This window comes from Equus caballus, chromosome 18 (genome assembly GCF_041296265.1).
Source record: "Equus caballus isolate H_3958 breed thoroughbred chromosome 18, TB-T2T, whole genome shotgun sequence".
NCBI lineage: Eukaryota > Metazoa > Chordata > Mammalia > Perissodactyla > Equidae > Equus > Equus caballus.
The window spans coordinates 31,213,023-31,232,724 of NC_091701.1; the positions used below are offsets into that span (position 1 = coordinate 31,213,023).

Genomic DNA, 19,702 nt, shown 5'->3' on the forward strand with positions numbered 1-19,702 from the left:
TTTTGATCCTTCTTTATTTTTTTATTTGTACTGTAAAATATTTTGGTTTAAAAGTATCATTCACTTTGGTCTCCTTTCCATAGCTGATTCTCTTTGGATATGTGTTCTATCCCTAGAGTGGCAGGAGGCAATGACATGTAAAAGGTAAACAAGAATTGCTTTTCAAGTGGGATTTATTATTTTTGAGACTTCATTAACCCTTCCTAGAGGACTAAGTTGCCTGTGGGAGGCACAAGTTTAGAGAAGGCATTTAGTTGCATGCCTGTTTATACTATATTCTTAATGACTTGTTAATAGTTTCACACAGCATTAGAATACTTTTCCAGAAGTGAGCCTCAGATTTTTAAGTTGTCAGAACAGTTCTTTTCTTTCTGTTTATGTTGGTTGCATACATAGGAAGATTGTGATAAGGTAAGGCTAGTCACGGGGCCATGACAAACATTGTCCTCTTAATCGGAAAAAAGATTGATATAATTCATAGTTGTAAAAACTACTTTAATTCCGTCTATCTGTTAGAGAGAGGGAGGGAAAAGCAGTAGTTGGTGGGTTTTTTATTCAGTTGTTACATTGTGTTTTTCAATTTTGTCATTTATTAAGTACTGATTATGTTCAGAGGGCAAGTAAGATGGATAGTTTTAGACCCAATGGCATTCTGACATGTAAAAGGACATATATAGACAACTGATTAAAAACAATAAATATAAAATAAAACATTTTATATTGGATTGCAAGTAGTGTACATTTTGAGGGAAGGAGGAGTCCTCATTAAAGGACTTCTAGGATTTTGTTATATCTACCTTGAGAAAACTTCAAAATTGTCACATAGTTTGGGAGGTCTTTTGCAAGAGCTGGGTTTTCAGGAACTACCAGAATGATGATAGAGAGCAAAGGGGAGGGCATTCAGGATAGATTTGCTCAAACCGTGTCCCATTGCTCCAGCACAGTTTATTGAAAAGGCTATTTCTCCTCCGTTGAGTTGTTTTTTGCTCATTTGTCAAAAGTTAATTGGACAGATTTCTGTGTATCTGTTTCTGGGTTCTCTATCTGTTCCATTGGTCTATGTGTCTGTCCCTCCACCAGTACCACATTGTCATGCTTACTGCAGCTATATCCTAAGCCTTAACATCAGGAAGAGTGATTTCTCTCACTTTATTCTTCTTTTCCAAAAATTTTTAGAATAAGCTCATTTATGTCTACAGAAATTTGCTGAGATTTTTGATATGAGTTGAGTTAAACCTATATATCAATTTAGGGAAAATTGACATCTTTATTATGTTGAGTCTTCCAATCCATGAACACAGTCTGTCTCTCCAAGTTTTAGGTCTTCTTTGGTTTCTTTCATCAACATTGTATAATTTTCATCATATACATCCTCATATGTTTTGTTAGATTGTATCTAAGTATATTATTTTCTTAGGAGCAATTGTAATTGGTATTGCATTTTTAATTTCATTTCCACTTGTTCATTGTCATTATGTAGAAATGCAATCAATTTTTGTGTGTTGATCTTGTGTCCTGGCCCTGAATTTACTTATTAGTTCTGGCATTTTTTTGTTTGAAGGTTCCTTGGGATTTTCTACATAGATGGTCATGTCATCTGCAAATAGAAATGGTTTTATTATCTTCTTTTCCAGTTGGTATTCCCTTAATTTCTTTTTCTTGCTTTACTGCAATAGCTAGAACTTTCAGTACTATATTAAATAAGAGTGGTGAAAGTAGACATCATTATCTTGTTTCTGATCTTAGAGGGAAAGCATTTAGGCTTTTGTCGGGAGGTATGATGTTAGCTGTGGGTTTTTTTTATAGCTGCTCTTTGTGAGTTGAGAAAGTTCCCCTCTATTCCTGGTGTACTGATAGGTAGACTATATGATTTTTCTCTTTTAGCCTATTGATTTGACAGATTGCATTGATTGATTTTTAAATATTGAACCAACCTTGCATACCTGGAATAAATCCCACTTGGTTATGGTGTATTACTTAAAAAAAAATTTATTAAATTCTGTTTGCTAAAATTTTGTTGAGGGCTTTTGCATCTAAGTTAATGAGGGAGGTTGGTCTATGTTTCTCTTTTTTTGTGCTGTCTTGGTCTGTTTTTTGTATCAAGGTAATACTGGCCTCATAAAATTACTTGTGAAGTAATCCCTCTTCTTCTGTAACTGGAAGAGATTTTGTAAAAGTAGTGTTGGTGTTTTATTTTAACACTACATGCTTTTTAAAAAAAAACCCTGATTGTCCTCAGATCCAGTTGCTTTAGGTGAAATTTACATTGTCCTCATAGGAGGAGTATTTAGATGTGAATATGACTTTTGCAGGGCTATTTTATGGCCAAATGTTCTGCCAAATTTCAGGTCCTGTGTATGGCTTTTTTTTTTTTTTTTTTTTAAGTGCTAGGAAAAATGAAATGGTCAGTACTAGTCATTCATGCATAAGTAGTATATTGGAAATAGAACTATTATCTAACTTAACTCGTGCTGGATTCAGTGACAAGACATTGATTTACTATAACTATGCTGAGTGTGAATTATGAAACTATGGAATTATCCATAATACTTATGGAATTATTATGGAAATTGAATCAGATGTGGAAACAGGTAGTGAAAGGTTTGGTAACTGTTCTCGGTCACAGTTTGTGAACTAAATTCCAAGTTCAGGTCACAGTCTCCTAAGCCAGCGGTCCTTAACTAGGGAGGAACATTAGATCACTGGTGGGTCTTTGCCAAAAAGAAAAAAGCAGAAACGGGGACACATATATATATCCACCCTCTCCACTCCCCATGTACTTTTCAGCTACCCATTCCCAGGCCTACAAAATGTCACTCAAACATATGAATTTGAGAAAACATATAGGGGTTTCTGATACACATCATTGGTTAAGAATCATTGTACTAAACCCTGCACACAAACCTTTTATGCCTCTTTATTTCTTTTGAAAATAGTATTAACTATTTTGAATTACTTTGATAGACTAAACCTATGGGTAGAAATTTAAAGTTTCAAAAATTTTAAATTGGGAGATGCTGTTAAAAATTAATATATAAGTAGCTTTTGCTATCCCTTTTAGAACTACACCTTTAAAGTCACAATGTGAGCTTAAGAATATAAAAATACATATAATTTGATTGATTGATTGATTTTTTGGTGAGGAAGATTAGCCCTGAACCAACATCCATTGCCAATCTCCTCTTTTTGCTTGAGGAAAATTGTTGCTGAGCCAACATCCCTGGCAGTCATCCTCTATTTTGTATGTGGGATACCCACCATAGCATGGCTTGATGAGCAGTGCACAGGTCTGCGTCTGGGATCCAAACCTATGAACCCTGGGCAGCTAAAGTGGAGCATGCGAACCCAACCACTATGCCACTTGGCTGGCTACAATTTGATTTATTTTTATAATTACTATGTTATTATATTTAGTGTTCAGTTAGAGACATGATTGGATAGAGACTGATTATAGAATCAACTTAGAAGTGGGTGGCAAGGTTGTCACGTTTTTCCCTATAAGCAATCTTCTTTCTCTCTATGGAAAATATCAATCAAATGATAGTCTAGAAAATCATCCTGAAATCTTATTTGCCTTTAAAAATTGTGATAGAAGTAATTTTTTTAGTAAAGAAAATGGTCATTTGTTTATCTTTTCTCTAGACTACAAGTAGCAAGTAAAAGATACTGATGTTGCTCATTCCTCCTTACATAATAATTTTAAGACCCTTTACCTCAAAATCCTTCTCCATACACTGCTCCAGGCAGCCACTGTTAATTGATTGGAATTGACACGAAAGATGAAACCTATTTGGCGTTTCTGCTCTAGGCAACGTTCTGTTTTTCTGCCAGTTTTGTTTAGTTTAGGTGGTGTTTGTATGCCTCTGGAGTCTTCTTTTGGAAATTAAAAATAATTAATAGTGGTTTTTAATGTGAATTACATGAATGATAATTCACAGAAGACCCCTCCCCAATAAAACAAAACAAACAAAAGGCAGATTAGCTAGACTGTTGGAATTGGGACATTGTTTTAAGAAATAGCTGACCACATAGCCTGTGGACCAAATGCAGCCCGTGAACTAAGAATGATTTTTACATGTTCATAGGTTGATAAAAATTGAAAAAAGAATATTTTGTGACATGTAAAAATTACATGAAATTTAGTTTTTCAGTGTCTATAAATAAAGTTTTATTAGAACATAATCATGCTCATTCCTTTATTGGATGCTTTTGTACTACAATGGCAGAATTGAGTTGTTGTGACAGAGACCATATGGCCTGCCTAATATATTTACTTTGTGCCCCTTTAGAGAAAAAATTTGCCATCACCTATTTTAAGATAATAATGTAGGCAGTGAATGATTGCTTTTGGATTATTTAGTAAAGGAAGAAACTTATTTTGCTGTTATTTTCAACCAGTTTCTGAAAAGGAGTAACTTAGAAAATAGTGTAGTCATGTGCCTCATAACAGCATTTCGGTCAATGTCAGACTGCATATATGATGATGGTCCCATAAGATTAGTACCATATAGCCTAGGTGTGTAGTAGGCTATACCATCTGGGTTTGTGTAAGTACACTCTATGATGTTCACACAGTGACACAGTCACCTAATGACACATTTCTCAGAATGTATCCTCACTATGTTAAGTGACTCGACTGTAATGGCAGCCCTTCTTTTATAGGATACAAGGAACATAGAGATACCAGCCATAGTTTACAATATGTCAGCTCACCCTGTTATTTCTTCCACAGTTGAGAGGAATTCTTCCATAGTTGAGAGGAATTCTGCAGCACCCATTACTGCCACAGATTCTAGCAGCTTATAATTACTTCTCTGTGCTAGTACATTGTAAAGCAGCAGTTCTCAAACCTTTTCGTCTCAGAACTTCTTTAGGCTTTTAAAAAAATTTAGAACCTAAAAGAGCTATTTTTTTTTGATATGGGTTCTATCCATTAATATTTATCATGTTAGAATTTAAGACAGAAAATTTAAGACTATTTAAAAATGACAGTACTAAATCTACTATATATTAAGAAAAGAACAGATTTTTACGAAAACTATTTTCTGAAACAAAAAAATTAAACTTTTGCAAATCTCTGTAATGATTGTTTTAGTAGAAGATAACTGGATTCTCCTATCTATTTCTCCAGTCTCTTGTGATATATTGTTTTGGTATGAAGGAAATCTGGCCACACACAATATAATTAGTTAGAAAAATGGGGACTATTTGAAAAGCTTTTTTTCACTGAGGAAGATGTGCCCTGAGCTAACGTCCGTGACCCCTCTTCCTCTGTTTTGTATGTGAGCCGCTACCACATCATGGCCACTGACAAGCGGTGTAGGTCCATGCCTGAGAACCAAACCCAGGCTGCTGAAGCAGAGTGTGCCAAACTTAACCAGTAGGCCACTGGGACTGGCCCTTAATAGCTTTTTTAGATAGTTGTGGATGTTTTTCTCTGATACTGTGCCAAAATCAGCAAGTGGTAGTTTCTTTGCATTTTTTAAGTCGATTTTATTGAAATTTAATTTACATAGAATAAATGTATTTTTCTTTTAGATAACAATTCTATGAGTTTTGATTAACCCACACAGTCATATTACCACTAGCACAATCAATGTGTAGAATATTTCCATCACCCCCCAAAATTTTCTCATGTCCCTTTGTAATCGGCCCTCTCTTCTCGCTCCCAGCTTCAGACAACATCTGATCTGATTTTTGTCCCCATAGTCTTGCCTTTTTTAGAATTTCATGTAAATGGAATCATACAAGATATAGACTTTGAGTCTGCCTCCACTCAGCATAATGTATTTTCGTTTCATCTGTGTTGTTGCAGCTATCACTAGTTCTTTTCTTTTTATGGCGTGGATGTATATTTTTCCATTTACCAGCGCTGGATATTGGGTTTCCAGTTTTCGGCGATTATAAATAAAGCCACTCCGAGCATTCACGTACAGATTTTGCATAGACATATGTTTTCATTTCTTAGGTAAATAACTAAGCATACGTTTGCTGGGTAGTATGGTAGGTGTATGTTTAATTATAAGAAGTTGTGAAACTGGCTTTCCGAAGTGGCTGGACCATTTTGCATTCTCACCACCAATGTGTGAAAGTCCCGGTTGCTCTTCATTTATTTTGCATTATGTTTACTAACACTTGAGATTGCTCATTTTTGTTTTAGTCATTCTAATCAATACTAGAATTAGTTTTAGTATACATTTCCATCATGATTAATGATATTGAATATGTTTTCATGTAGTATTTTCTATTTAGACCTTTGGCAAAGCATCTTTTTTGAATCTTTTGTCCCTTTTTTTGGAAATTGGGTAGTGTGTTTTCTTATTATTGAGTTGTGAGAGGTCTGTCTGTATTCTGAATACAGTTATTTGTTAGATATTTACTTTGCAATATTTTCTCCCAGTCTGTGACTTTTTTCCTTAATTTTAGAAGAGAAGTTTTTATGAAGTTAAACTTAGTTCTTTCGTTTCTCATGTGTTTTATGTTCTAAGCAATCTTTCATAGTTTAGGGTCACAAAGACTTCATATGTTTTCTTCTAGAGGTTTTATAGTTTTACGTTGTACTTTAGATGTATGGTATGTTTAGAGTTAATTTTTATTTATGGAGTGAGATATGAGTTAAGGTTCTTTTTTTTTTTTTGCATGTGGCTGTCCAATTGTTTCAGCATCGGTAATTGAAAAGACTGTATTTTCTCTATTGAAATATGTTGGCGCCTTTTCTGTGTATCAATTGCCCATATCTCTGTGAATCTATTTCTGGATTCTCTGTTCTGTCCCAGTGATGCATGTGTCTGTCTTTTCACAAGACCATACTGTCTTGATTGCTGAAGGTTTATAGTTGGTCTTAAAAACAGGTAGTATGAATTCTCTTTTGTACATCTTTTTCAGAATTATTTTGGGTATTCCAGTTCCCTTGCTTTTCCATGTAAGGCAAGAGGTAGTTTATTAAAAGTTAGTTACAGTGCAGAATCTGAAACCATTATTAAACTTTTCGTCCTCTGTGACATGAAAAACTATTGAGATGTCTTGAGGATTGAATGGATTTTTTTACTCATGAATGTTTTTGTAACGTCACACATAACTCATTTGGAAAATGTTGGTTATCTGAATTATATAGACCTAAATATTGGCTCATTGCATTATTCAATATTTAAAAGTCACGTTTGTTACTATCACCAATGATCTCATCAGAAAATTCTTTTAAGTATTGGGAAGGTGTCAGGTTAGTGGTGGTAGATACAAATTTTCCAAAATTCCTATTTTTACTTGAAAACGCACATCTTTTTATTGGTGATGCATACTCTTAATTGTTTTTGTTGAAGTAACGGGTTTACTTGGTTCAGTTTTGAAAATGTCTGCCAGATACCCAACTCTGAATAACTGTGGTTGGTTTTGGCTCATAACTCAGTCATGTAAGGGCTTTTTCTTGAAGCAGCCATTGTACATCAGTACACAGCAGGTGTGCTCTTGCTTATTAGTTCCCATTGTTTCTCACAGAATATTGTAAAGAAGTTGACTCAATGGTAAAGATTTAATAAAATTAGCAATTTTACTGCTTTTCATCAAGGACATTCTTAAGTGAAGTGAAACTGGAACTTTTCCAGAGAAATCTTGTGATATATGTGACCACTTTCTATTATTATTAATAGAATTAATTTTAGTATTAATATTTAATTGTTAAACTTAAAGTACAGAGATTGACCTGGAAACCTAAACCAAATCTTGTAACACTGGGAAGAGAGTAGATTATTGACATTTTATGAACATCTGAAGTTGGTGTACTGGGAGACAATCTTTTATTTTCAGAGCTAATACAGTTACATGAAGTTGTTTTATTATCTTATAGGTGCTATACTTGGTAGATCAGAAACTCAGGAGTGTATTTTCTATAATGCTAATTGGGAAAGAGACAGAACCAATCGAACTGGTGTCGAACCCTGTTATGGTGACAAAGATAAACGGCGACATTGTTTTGCTACCTGGAAGAATATTTCTGGCTCCATTGAAATAGTGAAGCAAGGTTGTTGGCTGGATGATATCAACTGCTATGACAGGTAAGGAAACATTTTATCTTTTATGAGAGTGTTGAATAATTTTCATCCTTCCTCTTCTCCCCTTTTTAAAATGGGGAAGATCAGTGCATGGATTTTCATTTAGATGTTTCTTTTTTAAGATGGGATTATGAAGACTGTTATAACATGTTCTAATGACTAGACATGTATTTTAAAGTAATAAAATGAATATAGTATGTTTTACCTTTTATCTTTGATATTATATCTTACATATACTTTGAATAATCTTCCAAGTGGTGAGAACTATAGGTAAGAACCGTTTCTTTCCCTATGTTGTTAGGATTATAAACTTTTTTTGAATGTCAATTTTAAGGATAAAGCGTTTTTAAAAATGCTTTAAAAGAGAGTATATCTGCTGAAAATCTATCGTCAAGGAGAATAAAGCTTCATCGTAGTATTTAATTTCCTTTTAGTTTCCCTTTATATGTATGTGGAAGAAATTGATCTTACCACATTTTCCCTTTTTTTTTTTCTTGCAAAATAGAGCTTTGTTCTTTACCCCAAGAGACATTTTAACTTGACGTTCAAAATTACATCAGAACTAACACACTTCTCATAGAAAGCTACATTTTATTTAAAAGATCTTGCTTAAACTGTTTTATTCTGTACTGGAGATAAAATACAGTGGACATGTTTTTAACTGCCTGTGATCTGTCTGTAGGGGGTCCCGTAGATGTTGGGCTGATCACTTAAACTGCCTGGGCCACAGGATTTCCACTGTGGGTGGGTGCTGATGACTAGAAAGCCTGCAAAGTATTAGGTAACTAGACTTTTTGGAGCCAGAAAATACTGATCTACTCACGGAACGCGAAATACTTTCCAGTCCACTTTCAGGAGCCTCAGTTGATTACCATGAATTGATTATCATGGTCATATGTGATTAATAGCAAAAGGCATTGAATATGCCCATGAAAATTGATTAGCTCCACTTTTCTTAAGAAATTGAAAGTCATTTAGGGTATACTACTAAATCTGAATTTTCCAGGGACTTTGTCTCTATAATGATTCATGTTAACTGCATTTCTGATATTAGCCTCTCTATTAACAGAGGTGGTCATCAAGTGATATTTGTTATTTTGAAAGGTAAGTAGGGCCACTAGGAAAATTGTATGGAGGCTCCTCAAAAAATAAAAATAGAACTATCATGTTTTCTAGCAATTCTCCTTCTGGGTATTTATCCAAAGAAAACGGAAACACTAATTAAAAGAAAACTAACTAAAAGGTATATGCACCCCCATGTTCGTCGCAGCATGATTTATAATAGCCAAGATATGGAAGCAACCTGAGTGTTCACTGATGGCTGAATGGATAAAGAAAATGTGGTGTATATACATTGGAATATTACATAGCTATAAAAAAGAAGAAACTCTTGTCATTTGTGACAGCATGGATGGAGCTTGAGGGCATTATGCTAGGTGAAATTAGTCAGACAGAAAAACAAAATACCTTATGATCTCACGTATATGTGGAGTCATAAAAAAAGAAAAAAAAGAACAAATGAAAAACGAACTCATAGATAAAGAGAACCAACCACTGGTGATTACCAGAGGGTGGGCTAGTAGGTGGGTGAAATTAGTGAAGGTGTTCAGAAGGAACAAACTTTTAGTTATCAAACAAGTGAGTCCTGGGGATGTTAGGTACAACAGGGTGACTATAGTTAACAATACTGCATTGTACGTTTGAAAGTTGCTGAGAGAGTAGATCTTTAAAGTTCTCATCACAAGGACGAAAATTTGCAACTGTGTGGTGATGGATGTTAACTAGATTTGTTGTCGTGATCATTTCACAATATATACAAATATCAAATCATTATCTTGTATGCCTGAAACTAATATCATGTTGTATGTCAATTATGTTTCAATAAAAAAAGAAAGGTAAGTAGGAAGAAATGGGGCGAAAATAAGGTTTGGGGATCATCTTTATCTACAACTATCTTTTATTAATTAGTTGAAGTCAGGGATCCCTGTTCTTTTTGTAGTAAAAAGCTACTGTGCTTCTCACCTAAAACCAGTATCAACTGGAGGTTAAACTTTGCTGGATAATGGAGAGTGCGTTGTTCAGTACAAATGCTTGCTCTTACAGTCAGCGATTACTATACCAGCCTTGTTTCTAGGGGTTAATAGCTAATTTAAAAGTATGTGAGTTTTTGTTTTTATGCTCTGAATTTATTTAAAAAAAATATTAAGGATAGTAAGAAAAGTAAGAGAAAGGAAAAGAAGATTCAAGAAGTGTATAGAGGAGGGCCTGGCCCAGTGGTGTAGTGATTAAGTTCGTGCACTCTTCTTCGGCAGCCTGGGATTCATGGGTTTGGATCCCAGATGTGGACCTACACACCGCTTATCAAACTGTGCTGTGGTGGCATCCCACATACAAGATAGAGGAAGATTGGCATAGATGTTAGCTCAGGGCCAATCTTCCTCACCACAGGGAAAAAAAAAAAAGGAAATGTATAGATGAAAAGAGAATGATAAAAAGAATGGAATGGTGAAAAGTAATTTTCTTGAGTTAGAGTAGATATTTAATCATGTTAACCTTCTATAATTTGAAGCATGAGTCCAAATTTTAAATTTATGCATTTATTTTTTTTTAAATTGTTAAAACTTAGCTTTCATTTGTCTTTTACTTTCTACTAAACAGATATTGGTATAGATTTCATTTTAAAGTTTGATTTTGTTAAAACTACCTTCTCCCTGAAATTTCTTGAGCTTTTCACTTTAGAGTTAAGTTCAATCTTATTATTCTAACAACTATCACAAAAGTAGGCAGTTTATTTCTAAGATATGTCCTTAAGTCCACCTGATGTTTATCAGCAGTATTTAAATGTTTTATTATTATTATTTTTTAAATAGGTATAGCTGTTTCTTAGTGGCTGATTAGGATTTGCACTAGATGCTAAATCCCTATCTAAGGTCCTGTATAGGAGACTGCCCCGAAACCCTCCCCCACCAGTCATCCTAAGTCGAATCAGTATTTGATTCGTATACTAAGTTTTGATTCATATACTAAGTCCTGTATGTTTGTTGTTACACATTGTTCTTTACTTGTTGTTTATCTCAACCCTGTTCATTGTGTTCAGGGAATTTAAATCTGCTACAAAAGATGAGACTCTTAATTCCCAAGCTTAGTTCGCATCTCAAATATTAAGATATGTTCTGCCATGAGATATGAACTTGTACCATTTTTTGTGTGTGTATTTATATGTATACACGTGTATATGTATGTATTTATATGTATGCACATATACAGGTTTATGAATAGTGTTCAGTTTTTCTATTCATGAAATGGGAAGGCTATTTTCCTGTGAGAAAGAGCACTCCTAGACCAAACTTCTTTGTTGGCTTTATATTTCTCTTCAAGCTTTCCTAATGGTTAAAAAAACAACAAAAAAAGATAGTTGCCTTAGATTGATCATTAAAAACCAAATTAAAGCAATAGTCTCAAGGAGCCAATGTGTGTGTTATAAAATTAGCTGTTGGTTTGTTTTCTGATGAGATTTAGTAACAGGATTCCAGGAATATTTTTGGCCTTTAAGAATTATTATTGGATATTAATAGAAATCTTGAAGTTGACTGTAAATGAATTATTCATTATTTTATCTCTGAGAAGAACTTTAGAAAAACACCTATTGTAGATTCAGTATAATAATATTGATTTTACTCATTTCTTCTTTGTTTGTTTATAGGACTGATTGTATAGAAAAAAAAGACAGCCCTGAAGTATATTTTTGTTGCTGTGAGGGCAATATGTGTAATGAAAGGTTTTCCTATTTTCCGGAGATGGAAGTCACACAGCGTAAGTTCACAGGGAAAAGACATAGGTCTGTTCAACTGGTAGATGGAAAACAAAGCATATTTGTGTTGATGGAATAATTTACTGCTACCTTCTCCTACTCTTATTTTTCTCCTAAAATTTGACACTTAATAAATAGTTATTGTGGAATTTTGTAGACCAAATCTGAGTTGTTTTCTTCTCCCCTTTTCCACAGCTACTTCGAATCCAGTTACACCTAAGCCACCCTATTACAACATCTTGCTCTATTCCTTGGTGCCACTTATGTTAATTGCGGGGATTGTCATTTGTGCATTTTGGGTGTACAGGCATCATAAGATGGCCTACCCTCCCGTACTTGTTCCAACTCAAGTAAGTTGTCTTGTATTTTGTGCTGTTTTAAATTGTATGTTTTAAAGAAATATGAGTGTAGTGGCACCCCCTAGGTTGTTACGAACCATTTTCCTTTGGAGTTAATTTTTGAATGTTTATTCTTATGGGAACTATAGCTAATTCTGAAACTTTATTAATTTGCTGTGTCTTAAACTTTTCTCACTTAAGGGTTGAAGTAGAGTAGAATGAAGGGTATTCCTAGTCTTCTTCTTCTTTGGAGAGTTTTACTGTCATTGTAGTACTTTAAAGTGTGAGGTGCACCCTGCTTTGTTTCTTTTTTTTTTTGTTAAAGATTGGCACCTGAGCTAACAACTGTTGCCAATCTTTTTTTTTTTTTTTTTGGCTTTTCTCCCCAAATCCCCCCAGTACGTAGTTGTATATTTTAGTTGTGGGTCCTTCTAGTTGTGGCATGTGAGACGCCACCTCGGCATGGCCTGACGAGCAGTACCATGTCAACGCCCAGGATACGAACCAGCAAAACCCTGGGCCACCAAAGCAGAGCATGTGAACTTAACTGCTCGGCCATGGGGCTGACCCTGCTTTGTTTCTTGAGAAGTGATTGATGATGGAGAAGCAGTATCATAACTCTTTCTTTCCTTTTCATTCCTAAATTTTTTGATTTTCAAGACTACTTGTCAAAGCATCCTTTTAACCATGGAGAGGGACCCAGTAAGGTAACCAAGAAAGTGTGGAAAAGAGAGGTTTCACAAAGGCGTCAGGAAGATATAGCCATTAAAATGTTGTTTTGGGGAAGAGGAGCAGAACAGCAATGTTTCTCATCGTGTGTTGTTGGTAGTTCCAAGTACATTTTTTTTGTTTGCAGCATATCAAGTGTGTACCGAAGACAAAAACTTTTTTAATGCCCTTGATTCTCAAATATGTATCTGACCCCAAATATATCTGAAAATATAGGTGTGGTAGGTAATCAGATTAAATTCATGAAATTTTCTTCGTTCTCTGTCGTGTAGGCAGTTGGCACTGGTCCAGTGCTTTACAACAACTTTTAATATAAGTAGTTAATATTCTACAGGCTGAGGAAAGGTGGTAACTTTTGGTTATACTTGCTTGAAACATCTTTGAACCCTAGTTTTTACTGCGTTTCCTTTAACTCTTAAGATCAGATTAGCTTGGCATTCTGGATCTCTTGGTTTAACTTTGTTTCTCTAATACCAGTAGGATTAATGGTTAAAACTTGATAGAAGAAAATGATAAAGTCGTATAATTTAATGGCCAAAACAACTTCTTCCCTTTAAGCTTTATTTACATAACGTATTTCTTTCTCAGTCCTTGCAGCAATCTGTTAGCATTAGATCTCTGATCTGCATAATCTTTGTAAAATGTGCATTTGGAGAAATAAACCCAAAGGTAAAATACTTTATTCAGTAAACTAGGTAAACACACTAGTGTGCACAGTAGATTGAAATATTTTAACTTTTAAACATTAGTAGCTAAGTTGTGGGTTTACTAAAAATCATCTCTAAAAAGTATTTTAAAGTAAACATTTTAGTGCCTAATAAAAATATGTAGTTTACTCCAGATGGCCGTAGGATACACTTTACCTTTATTGGTGGTAACTATTTTTTGTTTAATATCTACATTTAGAAGAGAGAGTACTTAGTACTATAGTAGTGTCCAAATTTATCCTACATTTGTGATATGATAGAAACAAACTGGAAACTATATTTAAAAACGAATTTGTTAATAGAGCTTGAAAAATAATAATGTAATCTTATAGATAACATTGATTTGTATATAGTATTGATACAAAAGTGTGGTTGGACATTTTTTTTAAAGGGCTGGATATCTTGTACTTGAGGCCACTTTGTTAAGAAATGCTAATTAATTCAAGGATTTAGACTTTTAAAAAGCAAAGATGCAATTATTATTCATAGATAACTAAGAACCAGGGATCTTCAGTGAGTATCCATCTCTGTGGGTTTTAGATATTTGTTGCCATGGTTAATGTTATTGTACACATTTACTTGGTACTTGCATTGCTCTGTGGTGAATTTGCATGATTGTATGAATTACTGAAAAATAAGGAATGAATTTCAAGATTTTGTAGTGGAATGACCTGGAATGGGCAAGCTTTGTTATGAAAAATACAAGAAATGCTTGGCTTCATGCTTTCATTTTGTCATAAACTAGGTTGCGGGAAAGGAGTGTTGTCATCATTGTGGAACTTCATTTATGTCATTTTTTACCATGTCTCAAACAGTATAGTGTCATGCTTAAAGTCTCATTTTTGGTGAGAGATTTGTGCACACTAGTTCTGCAAGATACGTAGTGACTATCTTGTTACAAAATGCTCAGTTTTATCTCCTATTTGAAAATAATTATTGATAATTACATCAAGCATTTATTGAACATTTACAGTATACTAGGGTACTGGTAAGTTACGTATATGTATAAATATATAGAAACATATAAAATATATAAATTTTTTCCATGATTTCTAAATTGTGACCAGTATGTAAGGATCATCTCTGAAATTTGTTAAAAAATACAAATTCTTAGACTACACACCTCAATGTGTGAAATAGAGCCTGGGATATTATATTTCCAGTAAGTTTCCTGGGTGATTCTGATGACCAGCCAAGTCTGGAAAGCACTGATTTGATTTCACCTCACAAATCAAATGGGGGTTGTTGTAATCCCCATTTTATAGATAAAGAAATTGAGACGTAGCAAAGTCTTAGACCTGGATTCGGAGTGAAGGACTCTCTGATAGTAAAGCTTTGCTCTCACTGCTTATGCTGTTCTGCCTGTCTTTCGCCAGAAAGCACATGCCTCTGGTGTTTCAGATAGTTTAGTAAACATCCTTGCCATCTCAAAATCGTTTTAAAGGCCAAAATCATTCTAAAGTTTATTCTACTTTTGAATGTTGAATAGGTTGACTGCTAAAACGAGCAATAACATTATCACATTGTCTCATATAGGACAAAAGAGAAGAGTCATAGATATATAGAGGGGCATAGTCATGTGTTTTCTATTAAAAGACGTTTTAGCTTATTGTAGAATAGGGTTTGTGAGTATTGATTGGGTTGTAGGTAAAGATTCCTGTGCTTCTGAGTTGATAGTGCCAATGTCTACTAGTTATTCAAGACTTGAGGGATATGAGAAGTAGGAAGGGGAGACGTGCTACACATTTGCAGTCTTAAGATGACTTCTGTATTTTATCTCATGGTCATGTCTCCATATTCATTTAATTCCAAGGACAGTTAGGAAAAGATCTCACAGTCCTCTTGTGGATTTCTGGAACATTCTTCCTCCACATTATTGGAACACTTTTAGACGATGACATAAAATTTGCCATTCGTTTTCTTAGAGAAACTTTTTCTTAAAGCTGTGGCTAAAGACTGATTGGTGAATTAACTGGTCTGTTGTAAGACAGTCTCAACATGGTGATATCTTATTGATGAGTCATTCCTACAATAAGAGCTATACTTAAAGAGAATTTACAGTGATTCTCAGCAAAGCAAGCTTAACCTGAACATACAGTGCTCATTCATTGATCAGATCTCAGTCTTTTGTTCTCGTTCAGGGATAAAACATTAGTCCTGTGGGATGTTCTGGAGAACTAAGAGAGATCCACATATATCCTCTTAATAAGCTGGTTCTGGCAGTTAAATGGTGAGATTCTTTATTTCTAAGACTTCAAGTTGTTTAGAATTTCTTCTGGTTCTGTTAGTATTTTATTCTGAAGAAGTGATGTAGGGATATACATGCTTTAACATCTGGTCTTGAATTATGGTTCTTAGTAACCAGTAAAATATTTATTCTAAAATTAATGTAGCATAGTTAAAGACATAGAAAAAAGTAATTTTCCTGTTTTTTTAATTGAAGCCATTCTTCTTTCTTTATAAGCTTTAACTACTATGTTTCTAACATTGTTTCATGGTATCACTGTCTTCCCAGTCATCCTGGATGAAAGCTTTGGAGACAACTACTTCTGTTCTTGGCCTAGTCATTTACCAAGTTCGTTCACCTTTGCATCCTTCCTGACTCTTTTGTAGTTCAGGACATTATTATACCTGAAGCTGAGATTATTTCTGTAATCTTGTGGCTGGTCTTCTTGCTTCCAGATCTCTGTCTTCATCTGTACTGTTGTTATAGAATAGCATTTTACATGTTGGATTATATTATTTCTGTGCTTAAAAATATTTCAGGGCTCTCAATAATCCATAGCAAAGAATACAAAGTTTGGAGTATAACCTGTCTTCCATACTTTGTCTGCCTTAGGGTTCTTTTTCCCATTATACTCTAAGACATCCATCATATGGATCTAGAATGGTATTAGTGGCTTACCATCCTTGAAAGAATTGAGAAAATAGTGCTCAAGTCAGTTTCTGTCTTCTGTGATTCAGATGAATAACCCCAGTTGAGAAAGGCTGTAGTCATTTGTACACATGTTCCATTCTCCAACTTGATTATAAGCTCCTTGAACACAAGCTATAATACTCACTACTGTATCTCACACAGTGTTTGTAAGTAATAACCATTCTCTAAGTGCTGAATTGCTGAATTGACTTCGTTGCATTTAGAGTTATGCTGAGATGATAATGCAGTATATCCAGGGATTTGTTTAATAAACATTCTTTATGAACATCAGGTGCTTTATGATAAATCTTGAGGCTGTATTTCTTGGGAGTAAAATAAGTTGAAGTATTTCAGTCTTTTGTAAGAGAACACCATTATTCAATTCTTTCTGTAATCACAAGCTCGAAGCATCCTTTTAATTTGCATCACCTAGGTCACTTTTCTTTTCCCTGTGCTGAAAGTGTCTTTGCACATGTAGGAAGATGCTCTTGTAATCTGCAGTGAGTAAACTGAATGCGAACTGGTTTTTCTAGTGTCAGTGAGTCATGAATATAAGGGAATTGATGCATTGACTCTATTATTAAGAAGTCTTGTTGTGGTTAGAGTTAAGGTGGTTTCATTAAAACCGTTTGCATTGCCTTCATAATTGTATGTGAGCTTAAGTTTCCTGCTTATAAGATCTGTATTTGTGCTGATAAAGAAATATTGCTTGAATATCACCTTACACCCGTTAGATTGGCAAAAATATCCAAAACCAAGAGTGACAAATGTTGGAGAGGTTGTGGAGAAAAAGGAACCCTCATACACTGTTGGTGGGAATGCAAACTAGTGCAGCCACTATGGAAAATAGTATGGAGATTTCTCAAAAAGTTAAAAATAGAAATACCCTATGACCCAGCTATCCCACTACTGGGTATCTATCCTAAGAACCTGAAATCAGCAATCCCAAGAATCCCATGCACCCCTATGTTCATTGCAGCATTATTTACAATAGCCAAGACGTGGAACCAACCTAAATGCCCAGAAACTGACAACTGGATAAAGAAGATATGGTATATATACACAATGGAATACCACTCATCCATAAAAAAGGACCAAATTGTTCCATTCGCATCAACATGGATGGACCTTGAGGGTATTATGTTAAGCGAAATAAGCCAGACAGAGAAAGACGAACTCTATATGACCCCACTTATAGGTGGAAGTTAACATATAGACATGGAGAACCGATCGGTGGTTACCAGGGAAAAGGGGGGGTGGGGGGAGGGCACAAAGGATGAAGTGGTGTACCCACAACATGACTAACAATAATGTACAACTGAAATCTCACAAGGTTGTAATCTATCATAATCTTAATAAAAAAAATATTGCTTGATAAGAAAATGGATTTTAGGAGCTAGAAATTATCTGCCTTTAAAGAGATATGAAGTTAGTTTCTTGTTCATTTTTAAGGCTATATAAATAGCACTACAGTATCACAACATTAGTATGTTTTAAAGTGACAACAGTCTCTTCAGTCCTTTACGTCATGACATTTTGTCTAGATTTTGGTCTGATAAGGACTAAAGGCTTTCAGATGTTTGGAATACCGAGTTGGTTGTACAAAATAATCCTGTTGACCTTAATATTAAAGTAATAATAGGTTGTCGTTTCATGCTATGTCAAATTACTATCCACTGAGAAACCAACCCGTCTGTGAAAATACTTTGTAGGATTTTCCTCTTGAATGTGAGTCTGTATATGTACCTATTTCAAATTAATAAGATGCTGAAAGGGTAGCATAAAATCATTCAGCCAAGTCAGTTTAGGAGAGAGTGCTGCTTTCTTATTTGGGGAGAATGCAGGGGAAATTCACTAAACTTTGCTGAGTATTTAATATGCTAATATTAAGTTATACTTACAAAATAAATATTACATCCCATAGAAGCACATCTTGAAATAGGCTGCCTCCTAAACGGTTGGAGTTTAGGAACACATGTCTCTTTCATTTACCTTCTTTTTCTCTTTCACTTTCTGTCTTTTAGAATTCTCTTCTATTTAAAAGTTAATTATAAACACTTGCTTGTTGTAACAAGACAAATTATACAGAAAGAAATGTGTGCAAAAAAAGGAGAGAAAATTGTTTATTCTTTCTCTTTTTCCTTTATTACTTTCCTAAAATAACCAGTTTAACAGGTTGGTGTATATGCTTTGGCACCTTTCTCTAATCTCATTTTCAATATATATTTTTTTCTCTTTTATAAACTGTAAAATGGTATTCTACGCTTGGTTTCTTTTAACAGTATACTGAGGGCAGGTTTGAGCTCAGTACTTCTATCTCATTCTGATTAAATGATGTGCTTTTAAGTGAAATTTAGTGGAACTTTTATGTATGCTCATGAAATACCAAAATATGATGTTTTATGAGCTTATTGTTTGTCTTAGGTTTCTGCTAAGAGCTGGAACCTACATTTCACAAATATTTTTAACATGCTATTATTTTAGCATATTTAAAATATGGTGATTCAATGCTGTTATCTTACACGTAAGCATCTTTGTGTGTGTGTGTCTGTGTGTGTGTGTGTGCGCCTAACTGGTAGTTCAGGGCTACTACAAATGTTTCTTCCTTCTGTGTTCCACCTTTGTGTGTGGTTCTTTTTGTATTGGTAACGTAAATTACAAGTTCCTTTTATGTATACTTCTAAACTAATTGTGAGGAGAAGTGTCATAAATTATCCATACATGCAGCTTGACAAAAAACTACTCTCGTTAGGCCTATATAAGTTGTTTCACTTACAAATGCACAGACAGACCCACTTGGAGACTGGCTGAAATTCCATGTCCAAAAGCAAAAGGAAAGGAAGGGGAGAAAGAAAAAAAAAATTTAAAACAAGTTAAAGCTGCCCATTAAAATTAATCAGAGTACCTTATTTCTAAAAATGACTTACATTTAAATTTTAAAATCTTGAGTTCAGTTTTCCTTTGGCCTCTGGAGGGCCCCATCTGCCAGGTTACAAATGGGACTGACTCATAGACCAGAGTACGCATAAATTTCTCCTTGTTCCTGTCTGACAAGGAGATGATAGATAGGAAGAAGTGAATTTGCTTTTCTCTCTATTCTTAATTTCCTGGACCCCATCCTAGATCTGTTCCTTTATTCCTAGCTACTTCAT

At 34.5% G+C, this 19,702-nt stretch overlaps 1 protein-coding gene across 3 annotated transcripts in view; it reads left to right on the top strand.

Moving 5' to 3' along the window:
* ACVR2A (activin A receptor type 2A) overlaps nucleotides 1–19,702 on the top strand; it is an 85,309-nt gene that overhangs the window by 41,097 nt on the left and 24,510 nt on the right. For all 3 annotated transcript variants that reach the window (XM_070240560.1, XM_070240559.1, NM_001242549.2), the window contains 3 exons: nucleotides 7,844–8,051; nucleotides 11,752–11,861; nucleotides 12,055–12,209. In XM_070240560.1, the coding sequence (XP_070096661.1) occupies nucleotides 7,844–8,051; nucleotides 11,752–11,861; nucleotides 12,055–12,209 (473 nt within the window). The remainder of the gene's footprint in view (nucleotides 1–7,843; nucleotides 8,052–11,751; nucleotides 11,862–12,054; nucleotides 12,210–19,702) is intronic.